This window comes from Leopardus geoffroyi, chromosome D4 (genome assembly GCF_018350155.1).
Source record: "Leopardus geoffroyi isolate Oge1 chromosome D4, O.geoffroyi_Oge1_pat1.0, whole genome shotgun sequence".
NCBI lineage: Eukaryota > Metazoa > Chordata > Mammalia > Carnivora > Felidae > Leopardus > Leopardus geoffroyi.
This window is the reverse complement of record NC_059342.1, coordinates 31,891,496-31,910,611: the sequence shown is the minus strand read 5'-3', so window position 1 is coordinate 31,910,611 and position 19,116 is coordinate 31,891,496. Positions and strand designations below refer to the sequence as shown.

Below are 19,116 nucleotides of genomic sequence, written 5' to 3'. Positions count from 1 at the left end.
TTTTGTTCATTTCTTACAGAATGCCCAGTTTGTTGGCATATAATTTTTCATAATTTTGTCTTGTAATTGTTTGTATATCTATAGTGTTGGTTGTGATCTCTTCTCTTTTATTCTTGATTTTATTTATTTTGGCCCTCTTTTCTTTTTGATAAGTCTGGCTAAGGATTTATCAATTTTATTAATTCTTTCAAAGAGCCAGCTCTTACTTTGTTGATGTGTTCTACTGGGGCTTTTTATTTTTGTTTCTATATTGTTTATTTCTTTTCTGATATTTATTATTTCCCTTCTTCTGCTGGTTTTAGGCTTTATTTGCTGTTCCTTTTCTAACTCCTTTAGGTATCAGGTGTGGTTGTGTATTTGAGACTTCTCTTGCTTCTTGAAGTAGGCCTGTATTGCCATATACTGCCCTCTTATGGCTGCCTTTGCTGCATCCCAAACGTTTTGGACCACCATGTTTTCATTTGCTTCCATGTACTTTTTTTTTTTAATATATATTTTTAAACATTTATTCATTTTTGAGAGAGAGAGAGAGTGTGAGAGGGGAGGGGCAGAGAGCAAGGGAGACAGAATCTGAAGCAGGCTTCAGGCTCTGAACTGTGGGCACAGAGCCCAACACAGGGCTCAAACCCACAAACTGTGAGATCATGACCTGAGCTGAAGTTGGATGCTCAACTGACTGAACCACACAGGCGCCCCATGCTTCCATGTACTTTTTAAATTTCTTCTCTAATTTTCTGGTTTACGATTTGTTCTTTAGTAAGCTGTTCTTTGACCTCCATGTATTTGAGGACTTTCTAAATTTTTTCTTGTGGTTGACTTCAAATTTCATAGTCTTGTGATCTGAAAATATGCATGGTATGATCTCAATCTTTTTGTACCTGTTGAGGGCTCATTTGTGACCCAGTATTTGGTCTGTTCTGGAGGATGTTCATGTGACATTGAAAAGAATGTATATTCTGCTGCTTTATGATGAAATGCTTTGCATATATCTGTTAAGTCCTTTTGGGCCAGTGCGTCATTGAAAGCCACTGTGTATTGTTGATTTTTTTGCTTAGATGGTCTGTCTGTTGCTATAAATAGAGTGTTAAAGTCCCCTACTGTACTGTGTTATTGTCACTGAGTTTCTTTATGTTTGTAATTAATTGATTTATATATTTGGGTTCTTCTAAGTTGAGGGCATAAATTTTACAATTGTTAGATATTGATGGATAGACCTCGTAATTATGATATAGTGCCCTTTTTCACGTTACAGTCTTTGGTTTAAAATCTAGTTTGTTGATATAAGTAAGTATGGCTAGTCCAGCTTTCTTTTGATGTCCATTAGATGGTTCTCCATCCCCTCACTTTCAATCTGCTTGTGTCTTTAGGTCTAAAATGAGTCTCTTGTAGGCAGCATTGTTTGTGATAGGTCTTGTTCTTTTTATCTTTTCTAATATCCTATGTCTTTTGATTGCAGCATTTAGTTTATTTACATGCAGAGTGGTTATTGAACGATATGAATGTAATGCCATTTGTTACCTATAAAGTTGGTGTTTCTTTTTTTTTTTTAACGTTTATTTTTGCGACAGAGAGAGACTGAGCATGAACGGGGGAGGGTCAGAGAGAGAGGGAGACACAGAATCTGAAACAGGCTCCAGGCTCTGAGCGGTCAGCACAGAGCCTGACGTGGGGCTTGAACTCACGAACTGCGAGATCATGACCTGAGCCGAAGTCGGACGCTTAACCGACTGAGCCACCCCAGCGCCCCTAAAGTTGGTGTTTCTGATGATGATCTCTGGTCCTTTCGATCTTTGTTGCTTTTGGTATTTTTATCCCCAAAGAGTACCCTTTAATTTTTCTTGAGGTCTGGTTTAGTGGTCACGAACTCCTTTATATTTTTGTTTGTCTGGGATACTCTTTATCTCTCCTATTCTGAATGATAGCCTTGCTGGATAAAGTATTCTTGGCTGCATATTTTTCACATTCAGCTCATTGAATATATCCTGCAAGTCTCTTTAGCCTACTAAGTTTCTGTGGATAGATCTTCTGTGAATCTGGTCTCTCTTCCCTTGTAGGTTAAGAACTTTTTTTCCCTTGCTGCTTTCAGGATTCTTTCTTTGTGTATTTTGGTCTTGTATTTTGTGATGGTCGTTTTTATTGAATTTAATGGGAGTTCTTGCACTTCTTGACTTTTGATGTGTATTGTCCTTCCCCATATTAGGGAAGTTTGCAGCTCTAATTTGCTGAAATAAATCTTCCTGTTTTTTCCTCTCTTCTTCTAGGACTCCTGTGATACAAATGCTTTAAGGAGTTGCTGAGTTCCCTAAGTCTACCATCGTGATCCAATACCTTTGTTGCCCTCTTATTTTTTGCTTCATTGTTCTCTATAATTCTGTCTTCTATATCACTGATTCATTCCTCTACTTCATACATCCTTATTGTCATGTCATCCAGTTGGGTTTGCAACTTAATTATAGTATTTTTAATTTTAGCCTGAGATTTTAGTTTTTTTTATCTCTGCAGTAAAGGATTCTCTAGTATCTTCTATGCTTTTTTCAAGCCCAGCTAGTTAGTATCCTTATAATCGTTGTTTTAAATTATGGTTCAGATATCTTATGTCTGTAATGATTGAATCCCCAACTGTGACTTTTTCCTTTTCTTTCCTTTGGATGGATTCCTCTATCTTGTCATTTTCTTTAGGTCACTGTTTTTTTGTGTGTGATTATTAGGAAAGCCTGTTCTATTCCTGCTCCTGAGAGTAATGGCTATATTAAGAAGAGACGAACAAAAGGGGTATCCTATATGCAGTTTGTCGTTGTATTTTGGCTTTTCCTACCCTCAGGCCGGTCCTCTGTAGAGTGTCTCCTTGCTTGCAGTAGGGGGTGTTTGGACATTGTCCACTGTGTGGTAGTTTTTGTCCAGGTCTGTAGGTGTGTTTTGATCTGCTTTTTAAAAGATGTGGGATCAAAAAAAAAAAATGAAGCTAGACCTTATTTCTCCTAAATTGAAGCTTTGAAGCACTCTGTCAGTAAACTCTGTGCATGAGGGGATGCACTGGGTTTGGGGGAGAAGCCTGCTCGCTGATTTTCAGGTGGTCTTGCCCTAGTAGAGATGCACCTGCAGGGCACAGTGGGGTGGAGCTTGTTGTAAGCAGCTCTGGTCTCCACTGAGGAGGCTGTTTAGCTCATTGAATTTGGTCAGTACTGATGGGGGAGAGCAAGAAAGTGATGTTGCCAGCTCTCTTCTCCTGGGAGCAAGGAGTTCGCCCCGCCACTCCTCAAGAAGTCATTGTAGAAGAGCAAAGAATCCCTCTCTACTGTTCCCAGCTTCTGTCAGATCCCTGCCTTCACCTTGTCTGAGTCCCAACTGTCTGCCTTCCAGGCAGCACAGTACTCTTATGTTTTATCTCTGCCATGTGGCTGGGTTTCAGAACTCCAAATTTTAGGGAACTGTGTAGCCCGCACCAATGCTGATGCTTTGGGAGAGGGTCTTGCTATGCTTTTGCCACTTACCAGTTTGTCCCAGGAAAGCAGTTGCATGACCACACAGTGGTTCAGAGTTTATGGTGAAGTGCAGCAAAAAGCTGGCACCAAGACTTGATACCTTCAGCCTGTGTCTTTGTTCCTATGCTAGGGAATAGGGCAACACATTGGCACCATCAGTTCTTTTGTCCCGGGAGAGTCCATGCCACCACTCCCAAATGAACTCCCAAGAAGGGGAACTGTTTCTCCCAGTTGGACCCAGGGGATATTCAGATCATGCTTCCTACTCCTGTATCTCCTTCCTCCTTCCTTCCCCACTGGGGCACTGCTAAGCCTGCCAGATACAACCCAGCGATGGTAGGGTCTTCTGAAACTTCAGACTTTGAGCTCCACTGCTCATAAAAACTAACAGTCAGCCCCTCTCTTTTTCCCAGTCACTGGTGTTGGGGAAGAGTTTTTCTTGTGCAGTCCCCTGCCTGTTGCTTCACTCTTTCTCTCTCATTCAGGCACACCTCCATGATCAGGGCTCCCTCCTCTCTGCAGCACTCACAGTTCTTTTCTCCTCCACAACAATTGTCTGTAGCTCCTACCTTCCACGAGGTGGTTATTTTTCTTCTTGTAGATGTGAAGTTTTATTCTCTCAGTCCTCAAATCAATTTCTTAGGTGTTCAGAATGATTTGATATTTATCTAGCTATGTTCAAGGGATGAGGTAAGCTCAGGGCCCCCCTACTCCTGTGCCATCCTCCTCCCATAATTTTAGTTTTTAAGGCTACCTAATAATAGCCAGCTTATTTCCCAATTGTGTAACTTTTTTATAACTTTACAAAAGTTTATAAAAACTTCTTTATAACTTTTTTTATATGGTTAAAAGTTAACTCTGTCAGGTTAATACAAACAAAAACTTTCTAGGAACGGAATTACCATGTCAAAGGATTTAAATATCTTTATAGTTCTTATATGACATCATACTACTTTTAGAAAGCACTACCCTGTGCTTTTGTTTAGTACACATGTTTAAATTTTTTTCATTTACTTTGAAATTGATACACATCCTAAGTTGAAGAATTTTACTTTGGATGAAGAAATGTCAGAAGACTCAGTGTCAAGTTATATATTTATTTCATCATCTGAAGAAAATAATGGTACATCTAATGAGATACTTTGTAGCCATTTGCCTTGTTGATTAAAGATTAATATGACACCAAATATTTAGTATTTAATGGTACTTTCTACTTTAACGATAGTATAATTTGTTAAACTTTCTTTAGGCTTCGGGAGCAGGAAAGAAAAGAAGCAGAAGAAGCTAGTCAAAAGGAAATGGAAGAATGGGAAAGAAAACTCCTAGCTCAAGCAGCTCCAACTTGTATGGAGACTATGTGGGAAATTCCAGCTATTGGTCATTTTCTTTGTTTAGCCCAACAAATTCTAAATTTGCCAGAAATAGTCTTTTACGAATTGGAACGTTGTCTTCTGATGCCTCAGTGTAATGCTTTTCTTTCTAAAATAATGACTTCTCTGTTAAGTCCACCTCATCGCAGACCTACCTTACATCGAAGACCTACTTTGCCTTATAGGACCTGGGAAGCAGCACTGAGACAGAAAGTACAGCAGTGGTATACTGCTGTAGGACAGACTGAAAATCCTGATAGCTGTGCTGAAAAGCTTGGGTTATGTCCTCAGTTTTTTAAAGTTCTTGGAGAAGTTAATCCATTGGAAGAAAAACCTTTTCATGAACTACCTTTTTACCAAAAAGTATGGTTACTTAAGGGTCTTTGTGACTTTGTGTATGAAACACAAAAAGAAGTTCAAGATGCTGTACTTGGACAGCCTATTCATGAATGCAGGGAAGTTATCTTGGGTTACGATTATTTGGAGAATGCTTATGTGCATTTTCCACAGTTCTGTGGTGCAGATGTACGGATTTATAAACAGAGACCTTTTCAAGCCCCAGAATTTCCAGTTCCACCCATTAAAATACAAAGAGTACCTCGGATTAAACTGGAGAAATTGAAATGTGACTATGTTAGTACAAGTAATGGAGAACATAGGTGTAGTATAGGCCTCTCCTCTGCCTTCAAGAAAGAGCAGGAAACTAATTTTGATACAACTTGGGGCTCTGCTAAGATGAACTTGGATAATCATGACATCCCTGTTGAAATGGAAGTGAAATCCAGCTGTGAAATTAGAATTTGCAGGCCCTGTGAAATTAAAAAAACTGATTGTTATAAAGAAAATTTAGGGGAACCAGGGAGTCCAGGGGAAGTTACTGGCTTTGGAGAGCCTCTTAGTCCAGGTGAAATAAGGTTTATAGAAAATCAAGAAAAATATGGTGAAGCTTCCAGAGTAAAGCCTGAACCCAGTCCATTAAAAGAAAATGCTCTAAAATCTTGCCAAATACATGTAAATGGAAGTCACAGTGATCATCCAGAATTTAACTGCCACAAAGTTGTAAGAGACATTCTATTAGAGCAGTCACTGCAGAGTCACAAGAAAATCAAACTAACTAAAATGAGGGCAAAAAAGAAGAAAAAGAAAAAAAAGAAATTGAAAGATGTTTTAAATGAAAACTTACAGAGAAAGCGTGAAAGTCTTCATTCTCTTGCGTTCAAATCTTACAAACCTGAGATCCAGAATAAGTTATTGATCATCAAAAAGAAAGCAAAACACAAGAAGCACAAATCTGGTAAGCTAACACAAATGGATGAGAATTACATTTAAGCATACTTCATGTTGTTCTTGCAATTAGGCATGAGAGGCACTGATTAACAGAATGAAAAGTGTGTGTGTGTGTGTGTGTGTGTGTGTGTGTTTAAGAGACCAAGTTTTATATTCTTCCACTGATTAAAACTCAGAGCAGAAGAGGTTTTGTATACTCAACAGAAAAAAATACTGTCACAGTACATTTTAATTTAATTTTCAGTTGAAGATCTTTGGACATAATGTTTTTACATTTCTCTGGACCAGATTCTTGATAAATAATGCTTCCCATCATTTTTGAGAAGTGTTTTTCCCCCCAGGCTAAGACCAGTACAGCAAATGGAAAAAGCACTGATATCAGGAGATACCATTCCCAATACTGTATAGAGTACATAGCAACTTAAACCAAGGCAAGTCAGATTATCTTTCTGGGTGTTGTTTTTTTCCCACATCATATATTTTTTAGCACTCTATTTTCAGTGTATATTTTCATACCCAGGAAAAATGTGAAATACAAGGAAAAACATTGCATCAACTAATAGGACACGAAGCATATTTTGTAAGAAGATTTGCACATTTGTCTTACATCAAATTTGAATACCCCATGTATTTGTTGCAAGTCTATTTAAAGAATAACAAAAAATTCTGTAAATAAAATCTTCGGTGGTTGGTTGCACTTCGGTGGTGGTATCTTTTCATTACTCAGGTGTTTTTGCTTTTTCTATTGTTTGCCTTTTAATCAGTTTCTGTGTCTTGTTTGTCAAGAAGATAAGTGAGATAAAAGCAGATGTTGAACTCCACTTATTATAAAATTTGCCTGGTTGGGAAAAACTTGAATTGTTTACTAAAATGAGTTATGGTTTATTGTCATTATTTGTGGATTTCCATTTTTTATATCTTCCCTCAGTAACAAAGATAATTAGGATTTGACAATAATTTGATAATGAGTTGGTAAATGAGAGAGTGAAGTTTGTTTAGTTGATATACTTGCTGTTACTTAAATGAATACAGTTAAGTATATTTTAAAATGTGTGTGTAATATATCATTGATAAGGAAGCATAAAATTTACTATTAAGAACAGGCTTAATTTGATGAACTGATAATTGCAAAGTTGAACCACTACACTGGCCAGATGATGAAAAACTACAATTTTTTAAAGTAACTTTCAGAAATAAGCCTTTTAAATTTTGTAATAATCCACATATTTAGGCTATATAAATTTAGTTTGATTTGGCACGTTTTCCTCTCAAAAATATTAATTAGTAGTTTAAGTTGGAAATATTTTTTCCAGTGCTAAAGTATGTAATACTGTTTTATTAGTACTGTTGTCACCTGAAACCTTTTATTGTTTATTTATGACCTACTATTCATGTGTTCAAAGGTAATTGTGACTTATGGGGGTAGATACTGATGTAGCTCCTATACAGGCTTTACCAATAGCAGAGTAAAAATATTAACTGTAAGGATTACTTTTAAATGTATTTTTATGGTAAGCAATTAAAGTGTTGCCACATTTTTTAAATGGTAGTTCAGAATATTTGTAGATCAGAGAGAATATTTGTGGGGGTGTCATGTCCAGTTGTCCAAGTGAATAAAAAAAAAAAGACAGAAGCAAATTCAGCAAGTACTTATGTACCCTCTCTGAGCATCTTTAGGTGGGTATAGACAGCTTACAGGGATGAAATAGAAGAAAATAATGCACTAGCCTATATACTAATTTTATCTTCAGAGCAAATTTAGGAGGTTAGTCTTCAGTAACAAAAATACTTGGATCTGGCAAATACAGTTTCTCTCTCCCTTGATAGTTCTGGGTAAGCATATACCCACTCTTTCTTTATAAGATACTAAACTCCTGGGGGGCCTGGGTGGCTCAGTCGGTTAAGCGGCCGACTTCGGCTCAGGTCATGATCTCGCGGTCCGTGAGTTCGAGCCCCGCATCGGGCTCTGTGCTTACAGCTCAGAGCCTGGAACCTGTTTCGGATTCTGTGTCTCCCTCTCTCTGACCCTCCCCCATTCATGCTCTGTCTCTCTCTGTCTCAAAAATAAATAAATGTTGAAAAAAAAAATTAAAAAAAAAAGATACTAAACTCCTTTCTGTTATAACAGCAGTACATAAAATGATATTAAAAAATTTTTTTATTAAGTTTGTTTATTTTGAGAGAGAGGGACAGAGAGAGTGAGCAAGCCTGGGGCAGAGAGAGGGAGAGAGAGAGAATCCCAAGCAAGCTCTGTGCTGTCAGCACAGAGCCTGATGTGGGGCTCAAACTCATGAACCATGCGATCATGACCTGAGCCAAAACCGACTGAGCCATGCCTTTTAAAAAATTTTTTAAATTAAATTTATTTGTTTGTTTGTTTGTTTGTTTGTTTGTTTATTTAGAGAGGGAGCTGGGGAGGGGCAGAGAGAGTGAGAGAGGGAATCCCAAACAGGCTCCCTGCTGTCATTGTGGAGCCCTATGCAGGGCTCAAACTCACAAACCGTGAGATCATGACTTGAGCTGAAACCAAGAGTCGGAGGCTTAACTGATAGAGCCACCTAGGCACATAACAACAACAACAACGACGACGACGACAACAACAGAACATTTGTTTTACATCATTTTCAGTACACTTGTCTTCCTGAGGCTTTGCCCTGGGCTCCTTTATTAGTTATGAGGCATTGTAGCCTTTTATAGTCAGTTTTGGGCATACTCTAATCCAGTGTTTTCTCTTTCACTATTTTTAAAAGGGAGCTCCATGGTGACATGTTTGGAAAATGTGGAAATGCTCCTCTTCTAGATTCACATTGTGCATTAGTACAGGTCCACAATGCATTTTACAAAACTCTTGTATCAGATATGTTTTGGAATTCAGAAATCATCAGATTATAGAAGGATATTATGATATATATGTTTATTAAATAACATCCCCAGTTGAGTTTGGTGTAGCCCCTGTAATTACACACATAGTTTTTACAAAAGATATGTGAATGGGTTAAATGAGATGAAAACTATAAAGAACCTTAGAACAGTTCATGTCATGTTTATTTTTAAAAGGTTAGTTTTGAGAACTTTTTGAACTTCAGAATTGTGGAAAAGTGATTTGGGGCCTTTATTTTAAGGACTCTGGGAAGTCTTGAAAAAAAACTGTTTAGTTTTGTTTAACCTAGTATTTTTAAGTTTACTTGAACACAGAGATTTTTTTTTCAAGTAATAGCATTCTGTAGAATATGCTTTGGGATAAAGTGTGTCATCCATGAGCGTTCACTTAGGATAGAGTAAATTCTACATGTGGTTAATGTGGTCCATTTTATGTTGATTATACAGGCTTTAATTTTTGGTGGACTCTCTAAATTTAGCAGGTGGGAGATAATTTTTAGTAGAAGGTGCAAAGACAAATTGGTTGAGAATGATTTGATAATTTTAGGGAACTCTGGGGCAGTTTTGCAACTTTTAAGCATTTTTATCTATTTTTTAGAATTGGAGTTTGCTTTCTGCTTTTTAATTGAATTCATTTTTAGTTATTTAAGCCTTTCCTTACTCTTAGAAACATTATAGAATAGAAAAACGTTGGAATATCCCCAGTTGTGCATGCTTATAGCATCAGATACTTCTCCTTTATAATACTTATAACGTTTATTTATAATGGTTGCATTTATTTCTTTGTAAATTATTTTGATGATTGTCTTCCCTGTATTTTATAACATTCTTGGGGACAGAAGGTTAGCACAGTGACGAACACATTGTGTAGGAATCTGTCGAATAAATAAATGAACACACATAATATAGTTTACTCAGCTATAAGTAAGATTAGCTCCTTAAAATGTATCTTTTATATCCTTTTCAAGGCCTATATATTTTTGAATTAGCATTGTACTATCCATACCATTTTACAATCTGTTTTTTCCTTGCGTAACAGTGCACCGTGAACTTCTGTGTGCAATAGATCTTTGCACCATCATTTTGTTATGTGTATTTTGTAGTTATTTTTCCAACCTCCTTATTAGACATTTTGGTTGTTTTCAATAGTATTCTGTTATAGATTTTGTGGAGTAGAGTTGGCTGAAATAAAATAGGTTTTAAAAACTAGAGGACTTTTTATAAAACCTGAAAAAAATGGGCAAAAATTATTAAAGATACATTAATTGTTACAAAAAGCTTATGGTGTTTTAAGTTACTCATTTTAGCCAATTTGGTTTGGAGGATTTTTCCCTCTTCTCACATGTTCATTATTTTCAACGAAATCATTTTGTGTTAGCTCCTCTGAACTGATTAAAATAAATAAGACAAGTGGTGGTGTTATTCTTTTATAAGTGAATAAACTAAGGCTCAAAGTGGTAAACAATTCATTTTAATAATTGTTAAGTATGTAATAGAGTAAAAGGTCAAGTCGAGAGTAAATCAGTCAGTGTTTGCTATAGTTGTCTTGGAAGGTTTTGCAGAGGATATAAGACTTTGAAGAATAGTGGGGATTGGATAGATGAACAGTGGTTAGTAATGTGAATAAAAGCATGAGGGTAGGGGCGCCTGGGTGGCGCAGTCGGTTAAGCGTCCGACTTCAGCCAGGTCACGATCTCGCGGTCCGTGAGTTCGAGCCCCGCGTCGGGCTCTGGGCTGATGGCTCAGAGCCTGGAGCCAGTTTCCGATTCTGTGTCTCCCTCTCTCTCTGCCCCTCCCCTGTTCATGCTCTGTCTCTCTCTGTCCCAAAAATAAACGTTGGAAAAAAAAAATTTTTTAAAGCATGAGGGTATAATTAAGCTGGTGTCACTGAAAACACAGAGAAAAACATAAGGAAAAAGGTGAAAAGTTGAGGTTTTAGAAGCTATTTGAATGATGAGACTGTGCCAGTTATGGGTGATCTCTTTCTGGACAGGTGGTGCTGCTTTAAATAATTGCATCAAGTGCCTAGTGCAAGGAAATGACCTTACAATAAGAGATAATGTGTAAAAAGCAATAAGCTCCTTTATAGGGAATAACTAAAAAAGCAGTGTAATCTACAATATTTGGTTACATCCAGACCCATTATTGTGAAAAAGTTTTACAGTTTTTTGTTGTTGTTGTTGAAAACCCAAAGATCCTAACTATGTGTGTCTGTATGGGGAAAATTTTAGAGGACCAACTCAAGATGCCAAGATATAAGAGAGTGAAAGGATCGATAGAGTATTTTGTCCTTTTATTTTAATGCTATATACTCATAAGTGCTAACTGTATGCCAGGCACTGTTCTAAGCCTTTATATATATTTTCTCATTTGATTTTCATAAAAACTCCATTAAATGGTATTATTATTCCTCATTATATAGATTTTATAGATTTTTTTTTTTTTAATTTTTTTTTTTTCAACGTTTTTATTTATTTTTGGGACAGAGAGAGACAGAGCATGAACGGGGGAGGGGCAGAGAGAGAGGGAGACACAGAATCGGAAACAGGCTCCAGGCTCCGAGCCATCAGCCCAGAGCCCGACGCGGGGCTCGAACTCCCGGACTGCGAGATCGTGACCTGGCTGAAGTCGGACGCCCAACCGACTGCGCCACCCAGGCGCCCCTAGATTTTATAGATTTTAAAAACTGAGGCACAGAGATGTTTATTAACTTGTCCAAGGTTACATAGCTAATAAGTGTCAGGATTAGGAGAAAGGATCTTGCAGAATAGTTAGGACCATTAAAGAGTTATAAAAGAAACTGGCAGGGTTTTCATGAAGGGGTTGAAGGTAAGTTTAAGAAGAGGAAATTTCTAAATCCAGATAGAGAATGACTGACTGTATGACTTTTCTTTCACATTGACAGAAGAAAATAATGTTTTGAGAGAGATGTTACAATAAGTAGCAGAATTTGACAGCTGATTCAGTATTTTAAGCTAAAGGAGAAAAAAATCATTGTTTAGCAGTTATTGAATTATATGATAGTGGTAAAAAGTTACCAGTATGATGAGAAATTTGCTAATAGGCAAGAAGAATGGAAAGACAATCAGCTGTTTTGTTAAGGTTAAATTGCTTACTTAAGAGATACAACACTCCAGAAACTTGTATAGACTAAATATTTGCTTAGGACATGAACATTTAGTACATAAAAAGTCAAATTTAGACTCTGGTTCTGTGACTTCACATTCCAGCCACTTCCCAGATTTCTATTTAATAATATAAATGCCCTTGGCCTTTTTTTTTTTTTTTAAACAGTGATTAATGTCTTTTTTTTTTTTTTTAACAGTGATTAATGTCTTAGTATCCATTCATTTGTTATGATTCCTAAAATGTAAGCACTGAGAAACTAGCGAATGTGTTAGGATAGTTTTTTTTTAATGTTTATTTTTGAAAGAAAGAGTGCAGGTGGGCAAACACGAGCTGGGGAGGGGCAGAGAGAGAGGGAGACACAGAATCCAAAGCAGGCTCCAGGTTCTGAGCTATCAGCACAGAGCCTGATGCGGGCTCAAACCCAGGAACTGTGAGATCATGACCTGAACCGAAATCAGATGCCCAACCAACTGAGCCACCCAGGTGCTCCAGGATAATTTTTAACATAAGAAGGCCAAATCTAGGAGGGCTTTGAAATAGAAGTCTCTGAATAGTTCAAGGGGCCAAAGAATGAAGACAGTCAGGTAAGGCAGATAAAGGAGAAGGGAAAGATGGAGAATAAGAGACAGGAAAGAGGAGTTGGATTGGATATAATAATCACCTGCATTTTGCTAATTAAGAGGTGTATCTCCATGTTCTGGAAGACTAGAGTTTTGTGCCTAAGTTATAAAATATATTTTTAGTTACATTGTTTTCTCTCAAGTTGGGCTTCCTTTACTACAGCTGTTCTCAGCATAGTTTTAAAAAGCTTCGTTAGGCCACACTTGAATACTAATTACTAGGCCATGTTAAGTTTTCCTTCTCTATTTTCCAGGTACAAGTTGACACTCATTTTTTGCTCATGTGTGTATTTTAGGACCAATAATTGTGTCAAAATTCTGTATATGCTTTAAAGTGATTCTGACTTTAGCACAGTCCCAGACCTGAAAATTGTATTCTGTTTTATGGGACGAGATGATTTAGGACTGGGGTGGGGGGGGGGGGGGGGGGAGGGGGGTAAAGACCTGGTGTATCATCAAGTGAGTGGTGGAAGAATGGAAGCCCACTAGGGGGCAGTATGTACCTTGCCCTATATATATCTTGCCCTGGAACAAAAGCAGATTACCAAATAAAGCCTGTGTGGTTTTGTAGTATCCATGCTACATTTTAAAAGTGGTATAATAAAAAGGAAGAGCCAGTTTTTACTGAAGAATGAAGGAAAATTTGTATTCAAATTTTTATGAGGATATAGTCTGAAGATACTAATAGTGAATATGTGAATCTTATAATCCTAATCAAAAAAGGAATGCTCTGAAATCAGTCAGAAGCAAATTACACTCCTGCAGAAAATTTGAAAGAATGCAGTATTTTATCATAAAAAGCACGCAACTTTGAAGTGAGGCAGATGTAGTACAAATATATGTCCAGTGCACATTAGCTATAAGTCCTCCATCAGTTTATTTGCCTGTTAATAGCCAGTTTTTTTATCTGTGAAAAATGAGGTAAGACATACCTTGATGTAATCATTACAAAGATTAATTGGAATAGTGAATGCATAGTACTTAACATGGTGCCTGGCATGTGGTAGGAATCAGTAAATGGTAACTGATTTTCAAGAGGTAGAATTATATAATGGAAAGAACTTGGACTTTGGAGTTAGAATCCCTGGCTGTGGTGCTTGCTTACAGTGTAACACTTGAATAAGTTAAGTGACCTTTGATTTTCAGTTATCCTACATTAAAATGAGGTGTTGCCTACCTTGAGGGGTTGTTTTGAGTATTAATTGATATAATTTATATAAATTATCTTGCTAAGTGTCTGACATAATAGGTTCTCAATAAAAATTAGTGTTCTTACTACCACTCCTACGTCATGTTGTGAAACTCTTTGGTAAATTGCGTAAATTATCTAGTTATTGCCAGTGCTTTCTTTATTTAAAAATGGACTCAGAGAGACCTTAAGAATTATAAACAGTTACCTGCCTCCCTTTTCCTATCTCCAGACTGGTGAAATTTCTGATTAAAATTAGGATTTTTCTATTTAAGGATCATTTCTCATAACTTCTTGTATGAAAAATGCTGTAAATAAAAAACGAATAATGTGACTTCTGTCATCAATAATTCAGTCTAGTAAGGATGAGAAACCTATAAATGGATCATTACAATACTGTATGATGTGTTACATAAATATTGTAGGAAGTAGAGTGGTAGCACAGAGGATATATGAACAAGAACTAAGATGAAAGAATAAGTTAATAAAAGAATTTGAAGAAGGTAAAATGATAATATTTGTTTAGACACTTATCATAATGGCTTAGCTAAGGGAGATAATAACAACTAACATTGATCACTTAACCATGTGCCTAACAGTAGTCTGAGTTTTTTTTTACGTTTTAATTCTCAATAAGAAAGTAGGTAATATCATTATCTCTGTTTTATAGATAAACTGCACAAGGAAATAAAGCAATTTGTAGCTAGTAGGTGGTTAGAACTGGTATTCAAACCCAGGTAGTTTAGTTCCAAAACTCAAGCTTAAAACCACAACAGAATACTACTTCCATTTATTTAATCTACATTTAGGTATCCTAATCATATAGTGAAAGGAAATACCCAGTAACCACTTCAGCTGCTTAATCCATTAAAATAAGCATGGCTGCTAGAGTGAACTTGAGCATTTAGTACCCAAATTTAGTGCTTATGTGGCAACAATATAAACTTTATTGGAAGTATCAAGGGTGACCTCTGTTGTGCTTACAAATGAATGCAAAATCAAACGATATTTATTTACTCATTTATTTTCACATGGTTTTTAAAAAGCTAATTAGAACAGTGCTGGGGCTGGGGTGGGGGTGGGGGGATAAGGAAGGATTTCATTTCCTTCAAATTGTTTTTATAGCTTTCCCAAAACTCGTGAGGCCATTAAATCTTTTCCTATGAACTTTAAAAAATATAGTTTATAGAAGAAAGGCATTCTTGTGTCCAGACTCATGAGTCCCTTTGAGAGGTACCTATTGCATCCAATTAGAAATCAGTTATTCTAGCTGTGTTATAGAGATACCAATAGTTGAATCACTTCTTCCTGAATACTGGTTAAGCAGACCACACACTTGCCTATTTTTGTGGAAGTTTAGTTCCCGTATAGATTCTGTGTAAGCACGGAAACAAGTAACAGTGATAAGAAAAGAAATAAATGTTAGGTTATTTTAATTAAAAACAAATGTCAAGTGACAGCAGGTTGATACTTATTAGAACAGGACAGTGAAATCCATGTGAACTTCAGCAACTCAAAATTTGTAGTAGTTCAAGCATAGTATACGTGCATTTTACTGAGTCAAGTTAGAAATGATCAAATGATAGTTCTGTGATATGGTTGTAAAGGAATACCGAAGAAAATACAATTATATTTAAATTAGAATTGTGCCTACAAGTTGAATAAAATGTTGCAATCAAATGAACTCTTTGCATGGAAGCAGATCATATCTATATAGGAAAATGTTCAGAAAGGGATTATGTAAAAAAATAGTAACTTTTAAGCTGATTTTAACCTACAAATGATTGTGAACTAAAATTAACTTTTAAGTGTTTCTGATTAATTTTTATTCCCTTATATAGATTATCAGCTCCTGGAGGACAGGATTTCCATTTTATAATTCTTTGTTATTCCCATAAATTGTAAAGTGCCCTGTATCTCATGTTTGTTGAATAATTAACAACCAGTTTATTAACTGATTTTGCTAAATGCAGATGTAGACAAAACACTTTAACATGTTCCTTTCTAAAAACAGAGGCTATATGCATGTATGTATCTCTGTTATGTTAAATACAGAGTAGATACATTTCAATCTGTGCTAATGAGTTGGATTTCTTTAAGAATGTGGATTTATTTTTCGTAGTGATTTCTGATTGCAAAAATGACTAGATGCACTTTTTAAAGGGAGATTTTTACCTTGTTTTTAAAGTGATTATTGAATCTGCCAAAGGCAGCCTCTTAGGTGATAAAGAGATAAAGAGATAGAAAGACCTTGTTTCCTAAGCTGCTGAGAGGATTTTCACATTAGATTGGTTTAAGACCATAGTCTTCAGAGTATAGTTTTATGCAAGTTCCTGACTATGGAAGTCATTGTTAAAAGGTAAGATTTTTTTTGTCTTATAAAATTTCATTTTAAGTTGTGAATTAGATTTTTAACTGAGCAGTAGTAATGTGCCTTTTTTTTTTTTTTTTTTTTTGCCAAATCTTATTACAGTAAGTTCTGATATTGTGAAATTCATCAGAGATTTTGATAGTTTAGTTCATGTGTAAAGAAAACAGCATTTGTTAATATACTTGTTACAGGTAGTTATAGTTTAATGTTTGCTTTTACTACGGCTTGTTTTGATTCATCACTTTTATTTGACTCACTAGAAGCCATCTGTTAGTTATATTTTAACTTTCAAGGTTCTATGTAATTTGGTTCTTGTTAATGAAGTGCTATAAACAGTATTATGAAGCTTTTCTCTTTTAATCTTGAAAGGAAAAAAATCCATATCTAAAAAAGCAATCACAAAGAAGAGGAAAACTGTTACAAAGTCACCCACTGTACCAGAATTTCAGGTAAATGTTTCAATTTTGTCTCAACATTTTTAGTTTAACTTTTTTAGTGTTTTTATTGTTCCTCAAGAGATTGGCTGAATTCCACTGTAACACCCATACTTTAAATGAAGTGTTTCCAACTATGACTTTTTTCCCTTTAAGTGCAAGGCACGGATGGCTAAGATTTAATCTAGTATTTCAAAATTTTTTACCTCTATTTTTGTCTCTTTGATAGTCAAAAATCTCTGGTTTTTCTTATGTTATTCTACTTTGTAGAAGTAGTTTAATAGAATATATACTATAATAAATATAATATAAATGTTTAATATATGATAGCAAATGTGTACATGAGAGTCTTCCAAGAACAAATCATAATTTGTAAACAATTTGTAAATAGGTAATTTATTTTCACTTATTTGGGCACTGTGGAAATAGTAGACTTACTAACTTAAAAACAAATCTTTTAACTCTTAACTATATATGAACTTCAGAGAGAATATTAAGTAACATTTAATTGAATGGTCTTTACACATTTCTGCAAAAAGAAATAACTATATTTACTGCCAGATTATTATGTGAAGAATTTTTCATTTGTAGCTGGTACTAGAATCAGCAGAGAATTTCACCCTAAATAATACTTTTATTTTCAATCTAATAAAAGATGTTTTTTCATTCAAATGACTCTTCTTTTAAAATATCTTTGTATTACCATGTCCAGTCCAGTTCTAACAATACTTAATTGCCAAAAAATAAAAATGGTGTTAAAATAAATTTCTGTCAGTCTCAAGTCAAGAAGAAAACAAAGAACAATAACTATGAAAATATTAGTAATATGTAATGTGAGTTTAATAGTTACATATATCCAAAAATGTAAACACATTTATTTTTCAGTAAAAATCTTATTTTTAGAAGTGTTTTTATGGAAGTTACTAATTGGTAAAAATACAATTTTAAATGAACAGTGAAAGAAAATAGGCATTTTCTTTTAGTATTTTAGGATAGAATATATTTTTTAAAATGTTTATTTAGTTTTTTTGAGAGAGAGATGGAGAGAGAATTCCAAGCAGGCTTCACACAATTAGAGCAGAGCCCGATGCAGGGCTCGAACCCATGAAACTGTGAGATCATGACCTGAGCAGAAATCAAGAGTTGGACATTTTAACTAACTGAACCACCTAGGCACCCCTAGGATAGATATTTTTAATGACTTTCTTAGAATGAATTTCAAACATTTCTACATAATCTTTTTGTATAAAGTAACCTTGGTTACAGAATATTAAGTGAAAAATGTATATTTACTGTTTTACTTGGAGGCTTGTCTAACCATTGCTTATACCTGGTATTCAGTACTATAATATTGTCATTCTTCCACTGATATCATACCAGCCTTTGCTGCTTTTCCCACTGATTTTTTTCCCCTCAATCCCTTAAAATATTCATCCTGGGAATGTAAGTCTCAGAACAGATCTGACCTGCTGTTGATGTTTGTTTCCATTGCTATCTTAGTGGATGGACTTTTATATGTAATAAGTGACATAGATAGCATAGTATTTTTAAAATTGCAAATGGTATTCATTAGTGAGGCATGAAATTAATCTAGCAGATTATATGACCACCATTCCTTTTATAAGCTAACAGTTAAAATAGAACAGAAATTATGAATGTGTCAAATACAGCAAGGGTAATATCATTTCATGAAACTTTGGTTTTGGTCTTGTGTTTATTGTACTTGCTTGCACTGTAAAATATATTTTTGACCATGGGTAGAGCAAAAAATCTTGAAAAGCACAATACTAAGTGATGCTTTGTCAGTTACTGACCATTTGCTTACCACTCTCAGAAACTTAAGGTCAGAGTACATGTTTTGCCAAATTGAGCTGTTTAAAATAAATATTATATTAATTATGTTATGTTTTATTATGTTATATATAAATCCCCTTCCTGGTTCTTAAGGTGTCCTAGTGTGTGTGGGGGGCGGGGGGGAGGCGCTAGGATGGGCAATAGGCTTATGAAAGCAGTGGTTCTTATGCCTAGTTTATAATATGAATACCGTGGTATTATCCCATGAAATTGATAGCTGTCTCCCAGGAAAAAGGTCATTTGCTTCAAATAAGCAAAGAACAGGAGATAAGACAGTATTAGTCACTAGTAAACTTTGTTGTTACAGACAAAACCTATAGTTTTGCCTTTCAAAATAACTTTATGTAGAATTTTTTTTCTTTGAAGTTCCCCACATGTAAGAAACTGATTATTATATAATAAAGAAGTGAATTTATTTCTTTCCCAGAAGTTCTAGCAATATGTCATTTAGCACCTCAGATTCTGCAAATTATTCATTTTATCCAAGTTCTTTAAATATC

At 35.4% G+C, this 19,116-nt stretch overlaps 1 protein-coding gene across 2 annotated transcripts in view; it reads left to right on the top strand.

Annotated features, from left to right (window-relative positions):
* Positions 1–19,116, top strand: part of KIAA2026 (KIAA2026 ortholog) — a 133,160-nt gene that overhangs the window by 56,899 nt on the left and 57,145 nt on the right. The window contains exons 3-4 of one of the 2 annotated variants that reach the window (XM_045469237.1): positions 4,732–6,146; positions 16,698–16,777. In XM_045469237.1, the coding sequence (XP_045325193.1) occupies positions 4,732–6,146; positions 16,698–16,777 (1,495 nt within the window). Of the gene's footprint in view, positions 1–2,202; positions 6,147–16,697; positions 16,778–19,116 lie in introns of those variants that run through there. The other variant, XM_045469235.1, reaches the window with a different exon arrangement.